General features: G+C 53.5%; 1 protein-coding gene across 3 annotated transcripts in view; it reads left to right on the top strand.

Moving 5' to 3' along the window:
* The first annotated feature begins 5,100 nt into the window (after nucleotides 1-5,100).
* Nucleotides 5,101-12,878, top strand: part of CCDC9B (coiled-coil domain containing 9B) — a 49,199-nt gene continuing 41,421 nt past the window's right edge. For all 3 annotated transcript variants that reach the window (XM_074842587.1, XM_074842586.1, XM_074842585.1), the window contains exons 1-3: nucleotides 5,101-5,290; nucleotides 10,414-10,527; nucleotides 12,130-12,234. In XM_074842587.1, the coding sequence (XP_074698688.1) occupies nucleotides 5,270-5,290; nucleotides 10,414-10,527; nucleotides 12,130-12,234 (240 nt within the window). In that variant the 5' untranslated portion in view covers nucleotides 5,101-5,269. The remainder of the gene's footprint in view (nucleotides 5,291-10,413; nucleotides 10,528-12,129; nucleotides 12,235-12,878) is intronic.

Raw genomic sequence — 12,878 nt, 5'->3', positions numbered from 1 at the left:
AAGTGAAATGGTTTGTTAGGTTTTAATTGAGGTTAACTGGGATGAGAGGCACTCATGGGCCTGGAGAACAGCCACTGAGTTTGCCACTTCTTTCTTCCTGCATCAGACTGAAAGTGGGTCATGTCACCACTGGTGTAGCTCCATAACAGCCCTGTGTTGAGTAATTTTGACTTTTTGTAGTTCACAAGGGGCAAATGACCATGTCAAGGCCCTGCTGGCTCTTGGCATGATCATTTGCAGCTTGTGAACTGCAAGTTACAGGCCACTGGGCTGCCCACGTCCTCCTAGACCTGGGCTGAAGCCATGGGCTGGAATGGGGAACCTCCCTTGGCCCCTGCTGACAACAGCTTTCACCCAGGGAGAACCAGTTGCTGTCTGCAGCTCTCTGTGCTTTCCCCAAGGACTACATTTCCATAAAAGATGAAAAGAACCTGCCTGACTGGCTGTCCCGGCCACTTTCCACAGCCTGGCGCCCTTCCCAAGGCTGGCTCATGTGTCCTACATCTGAAGGCTGGGGTAGCAAAGGGGGTCAGCAAACCTGCATTTGGCCCGGCTGTGCGTGTCTGGAAGTGGGCAGAACTAAGAGGACAGACCCTCTTATTGTTCGCTCAGCTTCAGAGGCCCTACACTAGAATGACAAGTTTTTCAGGAGCAGAAAATGTCAGGTGAGGTGATGAGATGCTGAGTTATTCAAGGTGACATTAAACAGGGGTAGGCACAGATCTCACCCACAGGATGTGGGGCAAGAACCTGCAGGCTGGGATGGTGCACAGGGAGGGGGGAAAGGGGACAAACTCGTCCTCCGGCGGGAACGGGGCTGCTCCACACATCCTCGGAGGTTTCTGTGCTTGGTGTCACTGTGGGAAGGCAGCCCCTAGTACCAACAAGCAGCTGTGATCCTCACTGATTTTAAGCAGGACCACGCTGCTATTATATCCTTTAAGTAGCTTTGGCAGGTTTCATTTGAATTGTATATTGATACATTTAAAAATGGATGTCTCAGCAGTCCTTTGATCCCTGGGAGTCTCTGCAGCTAAAGCCCATTTAAGGTTTCTGGCTGGTCCCTTCTCCCAGGCTGGGGCATACACTGACCTTCCTCCTGGCTGGCCGGAGGAAGTGCCTCAAACGCTTTTTCATCCCACAGTTGCAGCTGGCTGAAGGACCAGCGCGGGGGCAAGCAAGGAAGGGAACGGAGGAGTTTGCGTATCACAGGGCAGTCTGCTCGGTGGTTGATATGAAAGATGCCTCCGGGCTGCTGGGAAAACTCCTCTTTGATATCCTGCGTGTTCCCATCCCTCCCTCCATCCCACAGGCCTTGGAGAGGGATGGTTCTGCTCCGGAGCCTCGGGCAGCGTGACCTGCTCAGGGCAGCGTGCAGGAGCGCTGCTGAAACTAGGCCACGCCGCTTACTGCAGCCCCGATACACCATCTAAAAGCAGCCCCCAAAAAGAGCCGGCTGCGCGCTCCGGCTGCCGTGGGCTCTGGACAGCCGGCTCCCAGCTTCTCCCGGCAGTTACCGAGTGCCATCTGTTGACTAAAGAGCGGTCGTGCAAAAAATGGAGCCACGCCAAGATGAAGATGGGTGAAGTGCACTTGGGAAAAGTGGCAGCATGGGACTGAGTGGCTTTGGAGGAGTTTCACAGAGTGCAGAAGGAAAAGGAAGGAGGGTTCCAAGCCAAGGCGGTTCCTGCTGGTGGAAGGGCTGATGAAGGGATGCCAGGAATGCTTCTCAGGGCAGTCAGGTTTGGGTTTATTGAGGAATTAGATTCTTTCCTTCAGCCTTTGTGTAAGGCAGAGACAGAGAAGAATCAAATAGTCTTGCTGTCAAAATGTGGGGCAATACTTTCTGCCAGCTGCTGAATGCTGTCCTGCTGTGGGGACAACTCCTGTCAGGGATGGTTCTTTGTGCTGAAACTGAGAGGGAGAGGCTTTGCAGGGCGCAGCCAGAAAAAGGGACTATTTCACCATCACTAGCACAAAATGGACAAGTCCTTGCCCTGATTTCCTTCCTTTGCCCCAGAAAAATCTCCAGCAAACTTTGCCCTGAGTGGAGAGCAGGGGCTCCGAGCAGGCAGCTGGGGGCTGTGCTTCAGGGAGATCAGCTGAGCCCCTGCGTGGCACAGCCCCAGCAGGGCGGCGCAGCAAAAACCCCCTTATGTCCTCAATTCCTCCAGCTTTCAGGCTTTCCTGAAGTCAAGCTGCTGTTTGCTCCAGGAACTGCCCCTTCAGGGGCTGCCAACAGTCAGCAAGTGCTCATAGATCCTCTTTCCATAAGATAGAAACTGCAGAGCCAACCTGGGTTATCTACACTGGATACACCCCACAGCTTCTGTGCTGAGCAGGCTTCCGAGGTGGCACAAGCCAGTCCACAGCAGCCAGAGCCCAATAAAGAGCCCAGAATCAGGCCATACTGCCTCTTAAAGGTCTTCTGGCAATATTAGAAGAATAAAGGGATTAACTCTAGGGGTGGTGGACAAATTCCTGAGTGAGTAACAAAGCTCGTTTCTCCAAACGTCCTTCCTGTTGGCCATGGGTGTGATATACACTCACTGGCTGAAGCACTCTGTCAAGTTGCTGCATGCTGGGAAATAGCTGCCACCAACTGCCCGAGAGAGCGGCATAGATGTGCTCCAGCTACCAAGGTGGGGGTGCTCGTGTGGACAGGACTCAGTGTGTCCCGAGGTCCTGCAGGACACCCAGATTCCCAGGCATCCAGCACGCCCTTCTCACTGGAGCAGGAGACCATCTCTGGCTCCTGTCCTTCCCAAGTGGCAGACCTCTGGGTGCTGGTGCTCCCTGGTGCTGGGAGGATGGTCCCAGAGCATTGCCCTTACCCCGAGGCAGGCACAGACCCCATGGGAAGGCCATGCTAATCCTGGGATTGACACTGCACTTAAATCACATCAGAGGTCCTGGCAGTTCAGAGCAAGCCCTCAATCTGAGGACAGCCGCGGTGTTATTCAACCCTTTCTGGCCATGACACCAGGAATAAGCAAATATATGTGCATGCATATAACCCCACAAATCTCAGCATATTTATAAGGTTCTGCTTTCTACATCCTGTGAGAGTCCCAAGAGCACAAACAGGTCCCCAAACCAGCCTGTTCTGCCCCACTGCTGAAGCTGTAGATGCTGCTCGCTTGACTGGGTCCTTTTGCTCCTGGGTTTCTGTGTCTGCAGTGTTAACCGAGCATTCATTGGCATCAGATGACAATGCAGAAGTAGATGTTTGTTATTTATGTCACTCAGACATGGCAAAGGCCAGCTGAGAAATGTCAGTTCTTTGTGTTTTGGGCAGTGGAGTGGCCAACACTGCCCTGGAGGGAACTGCAGCTCTCCAGAGACATTAGCAAAGGCAAAGGTATTTTAGGGCTCTTCATGCCTGCTCATGGCCCTGCTTGTTGCTGGAAGAGCTTGGCCACACCCATGGTAACAGCAGAGACCTAGGATGTCATGGCTCTGAGGTCTGTAGAAACTCCTTGCAAGCACTTAGCTTAAGCCTTGACAACTTGGGCAGGACATGGTCCCCTTGCTGCGATCCCTGGGTAGCACAATGGAGCTACGGCATGTGGCGTTTACCCCACCCTGTGCAAAGAACTGGGGATAATGGGGGGGGGTCCTGTGTTAACCTGGACCCAGGCGCTGGCAGCGTGTGCAGACCCCTCGAGCCTGGGAACACGGCACCCTGCAAACGGGGTAATGCTCCGTCGCTGGAAAAAGTGCTTCCATGAATGCTGACCCCCTGGCTCAGCCCCACAGCATCTCCCAGTGCTGACCCTGTCCCTGCGGCCACCAACACCACCAAAACAAGGCCACCCCTCTGCCCCGCCAAGGGACTGTGCTAGCCTGGAAACCCAAGGCAGCAGCATGTTCCCAGGGCAAGGAAAAGCCCGCGTGGCTCCACACCTCCTGCATGGGCTTTTCCATCACAAACCTCTTGACAAGCACTTGGGCTCTACCAAAGTGTCTTTTTCCCAGTTTTCCATCCACAGCAGAGTCTTCATTTCCTTTGTTGAGTCTGAATCCAGAGGCACTGCCTGGGAAATGGTTTCAGCTTCCTTTCATCATTTGAGTAGCTACTTATTAACATGGGTCAGCCTTTCCCTCTAAGCGCTTTTACTGAGCCATGCTTCCAGCTCCTTTAGTGCCTTAGCCCTGATCTCCAAGAGCTGGAGTTATGTGCAGAGGAGGGGCCAGATTCAGAGTTCTTCAAAGTCTTTTGAAGGCTTCCCTGGAACCAGGCTGGATTTTGGGTTGAACTTTTTGGATTTTGTCAGCAGTTGAGCTGCTCAAAAGTCTTAGAGTGGATAGGTACCGGCAGTGGGCCTGCTTGTTTATTTTACCACATGAATGTAGCAGGGCCCTCATTAAGGTTGGGGTGTGCATCGGTCCTTGGGCAATGAAATATTCCCCCGTGTGCTCCCATCTGCTGTTTGCCTCTCACTCGAGGCGGTCCCTCTGAGGTTAGGGGACATAGCACACAGCCAGGACGTGGTGCCGCGATAAGGGTCTGAGTGTGGCAACCCATGACGCAGCAGCTAAATGCTGCCCCCGTTCTCCCAAAGCCCCGCTATTTGTGACTCTTCTGGGAGTCATTTTGGCAGCTTTCGGATGGGGACTTACAGGGGGTCCTCTCCTTTGACTGTGTGCTTTCTGCTGGTCATGGTGCCAGCTGGTAATGCCCGCCCCACAGCATCGCTCTGCTCCCACCCTGAAAGAAAGGCACGTTTTAAAAGCAGGGAAATCATTCCTGGAGAATACTGAAATTAAACAGAAAAAGGCAAATCTGGCACTTGTTTTCCCCTGAAGGCTCATGCACATACGCGCACTCACAAGACATTCAGGACCCCAGATACTTTCCCGATCCCCTGCCAGGCGTGCAACTAGCCATGCATAACAAATAACACGACCCCGTGAATGGCCACGAAGTGAAGTCAAGCTGTTTGCCTGATCCATTTTTCATTGTTCGCCTGGCTTTTCCCACTTTGAACGAGGGCTTGTGGCATCAGGAAGTTAAAAGGAGTCAGGAGGGGGGAAAAGGGGGAGTGTTTCTTTTAAAAAGAGAGTGAGATTGGAGAGGAGGACACAGGCACTCAAAACCCTGTCTGTGCTTGGTATATTAGGCAGCCAGTGCTCTTGGCTGGGAGCCCAGACAAGGCTTTTGTAATCAAAACATGATCTTGTATGCTGTGCAACCAGTGCTGAGAAAGGCCGTCTGATGGCTCTCCTCTTTTAGCTCTGCTCTGGAATCCGCTGGGCTTCGCCGCCGATGTCCAACATGCACCGAGCTGTGAGTGCTGCCTTTGTGGGGCCTGGGAGGGGCACGGGGCGGTGGGGTCCCTCACCCAAAAAGCCCATGGAAGGACTCGCACTCGCTTCCTTCAGGGTGGCCTTTTGGTGATTGTCGCTTTGTTGTTTTTTTTCCTCGCCTGGCTGCCAGCACGCACAGGGAGCAAACAAGCCGTACTGTGTCGGCGGGGGGGTGTTGGGGGTGTGTGTGTGGGTTTTGGGTGCCGGGGTTTGCACGTCCGTCGCCGGGGCAGGTTGCGGTGGCTGGCTCAGGACAATGTGCCTCCCGGGAGGGTGGGAGGCTGGGACAGACAGCAAACAGAAACCCAGAGAATGCTGGATGGTGCCTATCCCGGCAAGGGTTTCAGCGGCAGCTGTCAAGCCAGAGGATATTTCTTAAAAAGAGCGGATGCATTTGCTTACGCAGAAGCGTGTTAGCTCAGGGCCCCGCTCCACTCTCCTCTTCCCTCCCCCCCACCTTCTGTCTTTCTCGCTTTTCCAACCCTGCTGCCTCCAAGGTCTCTCACTGTAGAAGCAGGCGATCGTAGAAGTATGCGGGAAAACACTGCACGCAGAGACAGTCTGGAGCGAGGCGTCCCTCCAGCCCCCGATGAGCTGCGTAGCAAGTGTGTGTGCCACTTAGGAGTGGGGGTATGACAGAACGAGATGTCGTCATTTAATTGAAGCACGAAGCCGCTAGCTCTCCATTTCTCCTTTTGTGACAGTTTTATTTGTGAGAGAAAGAGGCCTCTCGTTCTGCAGCTTCCTCGCTCTGCCTTGCCATCTAGGAGGCATCGGGCTCGGCTGCTTTCTGATTCAAAGCCATCGCACGTTTGTTCTGCCAAAGCCATTTATAATTCTCCCATCGCTGTGACATACGGGCACCTTGGCTCCCCGGAAGAGCTTTACTCCGGGGAGGGCACGGTGTAGCCACTTTTCATCCTGGGCATCAGCTTCAGCATGGGCTGGGGCGGCGGGTTGGTTCCAGAAGCGGAGGAGAGGGCACGTCCCCCTGTTAGTGGCTGGCTCGCAGCAGCGGCTGATGAGCAAACGCTGACTTGGCTGAACCGTACAATGGGTGAGCCCCTGCGAGCCGGTGCGTGGGCTCCAAACGCTGCTCCGCGCTTCTGCATGCAGTGAGGCTGCTCTGTGGCCTCAGGGTGTGCGGGCAGTGGACCGCTCTCATGTGCAGCTCCCCAGATTGTGCAGAGAGAAATACCTTAATGGGTTCATTAATAAAGGGGAGAAGTGCTGAATACCAGCAAAACTTTCCTCCCAGTGACTTGTTTCCAGCTGGAAATGGAAAGACCCCCCCTCCCCCCAGCACAAGCTGTGTTGCAACGTAGACAAAATGCTGACAAATGTGCAGTCCTGCGCAGAGAGGGAGGACGGCCTGACAGGTCCTTTCCATCTTTTGCCTTTGAAAAGAGAAGAGCACAAATACAATCTCTGCAGGAATTTTTAAATTCTTCCTGAGCCGGCAGCTCTGTCAATGCCCCTTCAAAGGAATTGGAAGATGAAAGGGGTGTGTTTGAGGGCATACACCACTTTGATCCCACCCTCAAGCAGCCAACACCCCAGCACTTGGCAAACAGCAAACCTGCCAATTTAGTGCTCAGAGAATAGCTTCTGTTCAGGTAAACACTGAATTCGGCTTTAATCAGCCTTGCAAAATGGCCATGAAAGTGTATCCACCCACATATACAGTCTACTCACCTGTCGCGTAGCCGGTTGATTGATGGCAATGGAAAAACGTGTTTCGTTCTCCCACAGACCTTGACAAAATCCCATTGTCCAGCAGGAGAGCGTGTGGAGGCGGTTTAAATGTCCCTGTTGTTCCACCTGAACACAAATGCGTGCCTGTGTCCTGGCAGAGCAGCCCTCGGCAAGGGCTGGTAAATCAGCACCAATAAAATACCCCTCACTGGGGAGGTGAGTGAAGATGCGCTTGGGCAGATCTGAGATCTGCTTTAGCAAACTGGTTCCCCTGCCTCTGCCCTCTCTGGTTTCTGACATCCAGCCCACCTCCTCTGTGATGCTATCACATTTTCAACCTTTAGTCCCTTTTCACCAAAGAACATTACGTACGCAGACTTCTCCCCCCATCCGTGGCCCTGTTCTTTGCAGATCAAGCACAGATTTGCCTGACGGGAGCTGAGATGTCATTAGCTTTGGGGTTTTTTTCATGTAAAGCCCTGGAAAGGAAGACTGAGCATTGCAGGGATGTGCGGTGATTCAGCAGCTGGATCCCTTCCTTTGAAGGCGAGCTCTGGCTGGGCACACGGGATGATTTGCAGCCCTGGTTCCCGGGAGGCCTGTGATGCTTTTGGAACAGCAGTGGTGCTAACCCCTGACTGTATTCCCACGCACTACCTAGAATTATTTTCTGAAGGGCCAGCTGATCAAACATGCCCACATTCTTACTCGGTGTCCACCTCCCAGGTAGCTGAAAACCTTCTTGTGTTAAGGAAGTAATTCCTGCAGCTCAGCTAAAATCTTGTGCTTTCAAATGGGCAGGATATCCCCATCCTGACAAAATGCTACATGACACACAAAAATCAAAGCTCAGGTTCCCAGCACCTTAATTGTGCCTCGTTTGATGCACTGGCACACTATAAACACATAGATCTTCAGGAGGCAGGAGCCCCTGTATATCACTGGATAGAGTTCACAAACTGGGAACACAGAGCAGAGTCAAAGGCTTTCCCTCCCCTGGGCTACCACATCTGTGGTTTTACTCTTTGCTGTCAAGCCTTGGGCTTTCACTGCGTGTTGGCTCAGTTTAAGAAGGACTGTGTTTGACAGCACCCCTCCATCCCCTCCACCAGACCTCCACTGCTCCAGTTTTTCCTCTGGTGACCTACTTAGGACCAGGCAAAAGGCACCTGAGGTCTGTGAGAGAAACCCTTCCTTCCCAGGAGAAGGGCTTTGCAAGCCCGTTGGCTACCGCTGGAGGCTGGACCCTGGGGAGCCTGGCTGCCTGAGTCACCTCCGGCATGAAGGCTCCCAGGGCATGGCGGGTGTCAGACCCAGATCCCGTGTCCCCAGCTGCTGTGGCTGGCCCCTGACGGATCCTTCCCTGAAGGAGGTCACACCTGTTATGTCATGATTAATGAAGGAAAACCCCCTCCTGCCTCTGCAGAAGCTCTTCCCAGCCTTGAATGCTCCAGAGCCTGCAGCAGGGGATGCTTCTGGGGATTTTGCCCTTGGGATGGGCACAGCCGGGAGCTGTTGGCCCTGGAGAAGCGAGGGCAGCAGAAATACTCGCAGGGAGGTGGCGGTGATTCACTCCCGTGAAAATGGGGAAAAGGACAGTTGTCTTGAAGGTCTTTGTATTTTTATGAGGAATTTGATAGGAAGCCAACAGGGATGGGCAAAAAACATGCCTTGCCCATGCATCGTGAGCAAAACCACTTGATTGTTTCAGGGAATTTTATTTGCCTATCAACCATTTATTAACAATTGATACTGGTTTTAAAGAAAAATAAAACCAAACACCCCCTTAGGAAAAACACCCCTGCTTCCGTCCCAGCACCGCTCACCCCCATGTTTTTGTTCTCTGCCCCACTTAGCACGGGGCATCCTCTCCCTTCGTCAAGGCGAGGGCAGCTCCAGTGATGGGGTCTGTGCCTGGAGGCTCCCCCACCGGCAGCAGCTGCTCTGGTGTCCCCACTCAGGTGGGCCTCTACTCCTCCCCCTCCTCCTCCTCCTTGTCCTCCTCCTCCTCCTACTCCTCCTCCTCCTCCTCCTCCTCCTCCGCCTCCTCAGTCCCCTCACAGGTCACCCCACAGCCTATCCCCCGCTACTGAAACCTCACCAGTTATCCCCACTATACTCATGCAACTGGTTTTAGGACCAGGCTTACAGCAGCCATCAGGTCAGCGCTGGGCTGAGGCTGGAAGGGTTTGGGAGGCTGGGGTTGAGGGTGGGGTGCAGCTTTGCCCCAGACAGGTCCCTCTCCCGGCCCCCGGGGTACAGCCGGGGTCTGAGGTGCCCTGGATCAGGGTCTGATACCAGCCCCAGAGACCCCGACAGGTCTAGGGCGAGGAGGGGGCCAGGATTGTTTCACCACCCTGGCCCCAGAGGACGCTGGCACCTCTTTTCCAGCCCCTGGGGACCGTCACCGTGCCTTTCCACCACATGCTGGCTGTTTCCGCTTCAGAGGGGCACAACCCTGTGAATCGCCCGCAGGAGCAACATCTGGTTGTAGCGAGATGGGCGACGTTTTTGTTCCATTTGTTTCTCGATTCCTCCAAACTTTCCTGGCGCTGTGGGCAATATGGATTTGCTGGATGCAGCTGGATTTGCTGCAGTGCCCCTGCAGCAGATTTACTGCACAGGGCCAAACGGCAAAGGCGGGCTGGGGGGTAGCCTGGTGGTGCTTAGAGTTGCCATGTCAGCAGAAGAGGTACCCAGACGTGCGATGGCTGCTCAGAGATTTGGGGTTCCTTTCCTCCCCTCCTCAGTCTCACTTTGTCTTACCCAGCTCTCTGTGTGAATGAAGGAGTGGGAATATGAGATCTCTGCAGCATGCAGATGCCATGCTGATAAGGAGAGCACAAAAACGCTGTTTAAAAATAAACCTGTAGTGCCTTGGAGATCTCAGCCTTGCCACCTTGCTCTTCATGCAAACACCGGGCAGAGTCTAGACGATATGGATCAGCTTGCTGCAGTGAGTTGATGCTCATCAGCATTAATTTTTGCTAGACACTGCTGTCAGTAGAATTTAAAAAATCCAATTCATTATCCCCGGTGGTAACCAAGGTGCTCTCTGAATGTAAATGGAGGGGAACTGATGTGCTTGGGAACACCTGCACCAACAGCAGGGAGAGGTGTCATTTACTGCATGCAGCTAAGCAGTGTGTTAACTCTGGAGCCTACTGACAGCCATCAAACTGGGACATCAGCTTTTCCTCTAACTACCTCATTGCTGAAAAAAAATCGTAGGAAAATAAAAGGTCAGTTCTGTCAGGAAAAACTCAGTTTACAAGATACAGTATTCTTTTTAATGGAGGACCAAGGGGAGAAATGGTGGGGAAGGACTCTTCCACTTCCCACACCATCTCAACAGGAGGAGCGGGTTTTGTCCTGTTGGTGTGATGACTGTTTTGCTCCTGTTTTCAGGATGCTGCTGTGGATGATGCAGTGTTAAGGAAGAAAGAGCAGAAGGATGTTGAACTCGATAAGAAAATACTGGCTTTGCGGAAAAAGAATGAAGCACTCATACGACGATACCAGGTAAGTCTGCAGGTTCTTACCTTTGCCAGCTCTGTTTTGGAGTCCTCAGCTCCCAGTGTAATGAAAATGGTCAACAGTGTTGGAGTGACTTTGTTATACAAATACAGTTTTTACATCAGAAGGGATTCGGAGTGGGTGGGCAGAGCTCTGCCTTTAGCTCCAGCTCCTGAATTGCACTGGAAAGCAGCTTGCTGGCGCTTGCCTTGCTGCTGCAGCATCTCTTCTCACCCTACCGTCTTCCTCTACCTGCATCACACCTTTCCTGCCCCTTCACCTTCTACTTCCCTGACTTTTTTTCTCGTCTGTCCTTCCCAGTGCCTCATGCTTATCCTCTTGGATGCACAGGAGGTTGCATCCTCAAGATGTTTGATAGGTTTATCTTCCCTACCAGGGCAGGGGTATGGGTTGAAGCTCTATCCTCACTGGTCCCAGTGTTTCCGTGGAGCACAGAGATCTCCAAAAATGGTGCCATGAAAAAAAAGGAAGATGAAGGCAAATCAAGGCTTTAGCAGCCTGCTGGTTACCCTCTGAATTAGGAGGAAGGCCTCCAGCTGTTTTTTTGTCCTGCCTTGGCCAAGAGAGTCTACCCAGCAGCCTGGAGGAGATACCCAGCCTGGCTTGTGTGAGCTGGTTTGGGGGATGCTGTGGTGACCCAGAGCTCTCCCTGCGGATTTGTTTACCCTTCTCCGTGGGTGCCTGCGTAGGGCAGTGCAGAGCAGGACAGCCTGGGGGTACTCCTGGCAGAAGGGTCCCCCTTGGCTTGTCCGGGACCTTCTCCTGCCTGTGCCCGAGGCCACTTGGCTTTAGGGGCTCTTTAACATTTGCTGGCTGGGTGGGCAGTCTCGAGTTTGGCAGAGAGCTGTGCTGAAAACCCGGAAACCCAGAGCAGGCTTTGTGTCTTGGGTCCAGAGCTGAGAGACGGAGTGGTGCTCTGGGCTGGGTCTTGCTCAGAAGACATTTCCTTTGATACCACAGGAGCCATTTTGGACCTTTTCTGGTGGCAGCAAAAAGTGGTACGTAGTGGAAAGCTCTGGGAAGGGTTGAAAGCCATGGGCAGCTGGGGGAGAGGAACTCTTACCCCATATGAAATGCTGCCCACCTGCCTCCACCATCTGACTTCTGGAAGAAGCTGCCTAGTAGATAGTCAGATCTCAGCCACCTTCCCTTGGCCACAGATGATGCCCTGGCCCCAGAGTGGCATAGGGACCACAGCTCCTGAGCACGGCCCTCCCTTTCTGCAGGCCCGGTGTGTCTTCCAGCCTCTCCACAGGTCCTACACCCAATCCTTCCCGAACCTCAAACCCATCATCTCCCTGCCGGTCAGGAAGCACCCCCCATGCTCTGGGCTTGCTTCCCACTACGTGTGCTGAGACCAGGGGGACACTCTGAGCCAATACGAGATTTACCCTGTGCCACAGGGACAGGTAATGCAGGTCAGAGCTGCCTGTGACCCCTCCCAAGGGCACACATGTTGGACATGAGTTGGTCCACTCCCTCTTAGAGGTGGAGGTGGGTCCATTTAGGAGAAATCCTAAACAGGAAAATGGACAACATCTGTAGGCATCCAGGTACATACTGATGATAAGGGTATTTATGTTTCAGGAAATCGAAGAGGACAAAAAGCGAGCTGAGCAGGAGGGAATGGCTGTTACCTCCCGGAGACCCAAGCAGGATGGACTCACTATTACCATCACCAAAGCTCACAACGTAAGTGCTGCCTCTCCTTCACCACAGGCCAGCTCTCACTCCAGTCCTACCTCAGCAAAGTGACAGTTCTGAAAGCAGTAGCCTCCACAGCAAAGCTCGGCCAGGCATAGGGCTCCTAAGCCCTTGCAAACAGATGTGAAAATTCTGCAGAGGTGTGTGCTCAGTGTGATTTTAGTCGATGCACATGAATTTCCAGCCATGCCCAAGGCACCTGTACCCAGGCCCGCGGAACTACAAATTCATAGGCGAATGAATGAATGTGTGAACAGGCACATTTGGCTCTGGACGGGTCCCAGGTGTCAGCATCACTGCAGAAACATAGGCAGGTGGATGTGTGTCACTGGGGGCATCCGGAGTGCCTCTGAGAGTGCCCGTAGGCTGGGCAAAGTTGTGGTCAAAGCAAGTAGCCCTTGGTTGCTATGGGGCTTCCCACAGCTGGCGCAAAGCCTGCAAGTCCCACGCTCCCTTCCTAACTGGGCCAAATCTGTGTCTGACAAGCTCTGTCCACCCCTCCCGGCAGTGCGGGGCTTGGTGAACCACCTGGCCAGTCCCACTTTAACCCCTGGGCGAAGTCCTCTGCCAGAGCTCGCGCGGAGCTCGCGGAGCCAGCCCACCCTCCTTGCGTGCAGTCAGTGCTCCTGGGC

The sequence above is a fragment of the Strix aluco genome, chromosome 16 (assembly GCF_031877795.1).
Source record: "Strix aluco isolate bStrAlu1 chromosome 16, bStrAlu1.hap1, whole genome shotgun sequence".
In the NCBI taxonomy this organism is placed as follows: domain Eukaryota; kingdom Metazoa; phylum Chordata; class Aves; order Strigiformes; family Strigidae; genus Strix; species Strix aluco.
The sequence above is the reverse complement of the archived record's forward strand: the minus strand, read 5'-3'. Positions and strand labels throughout refer to the sequence as shown.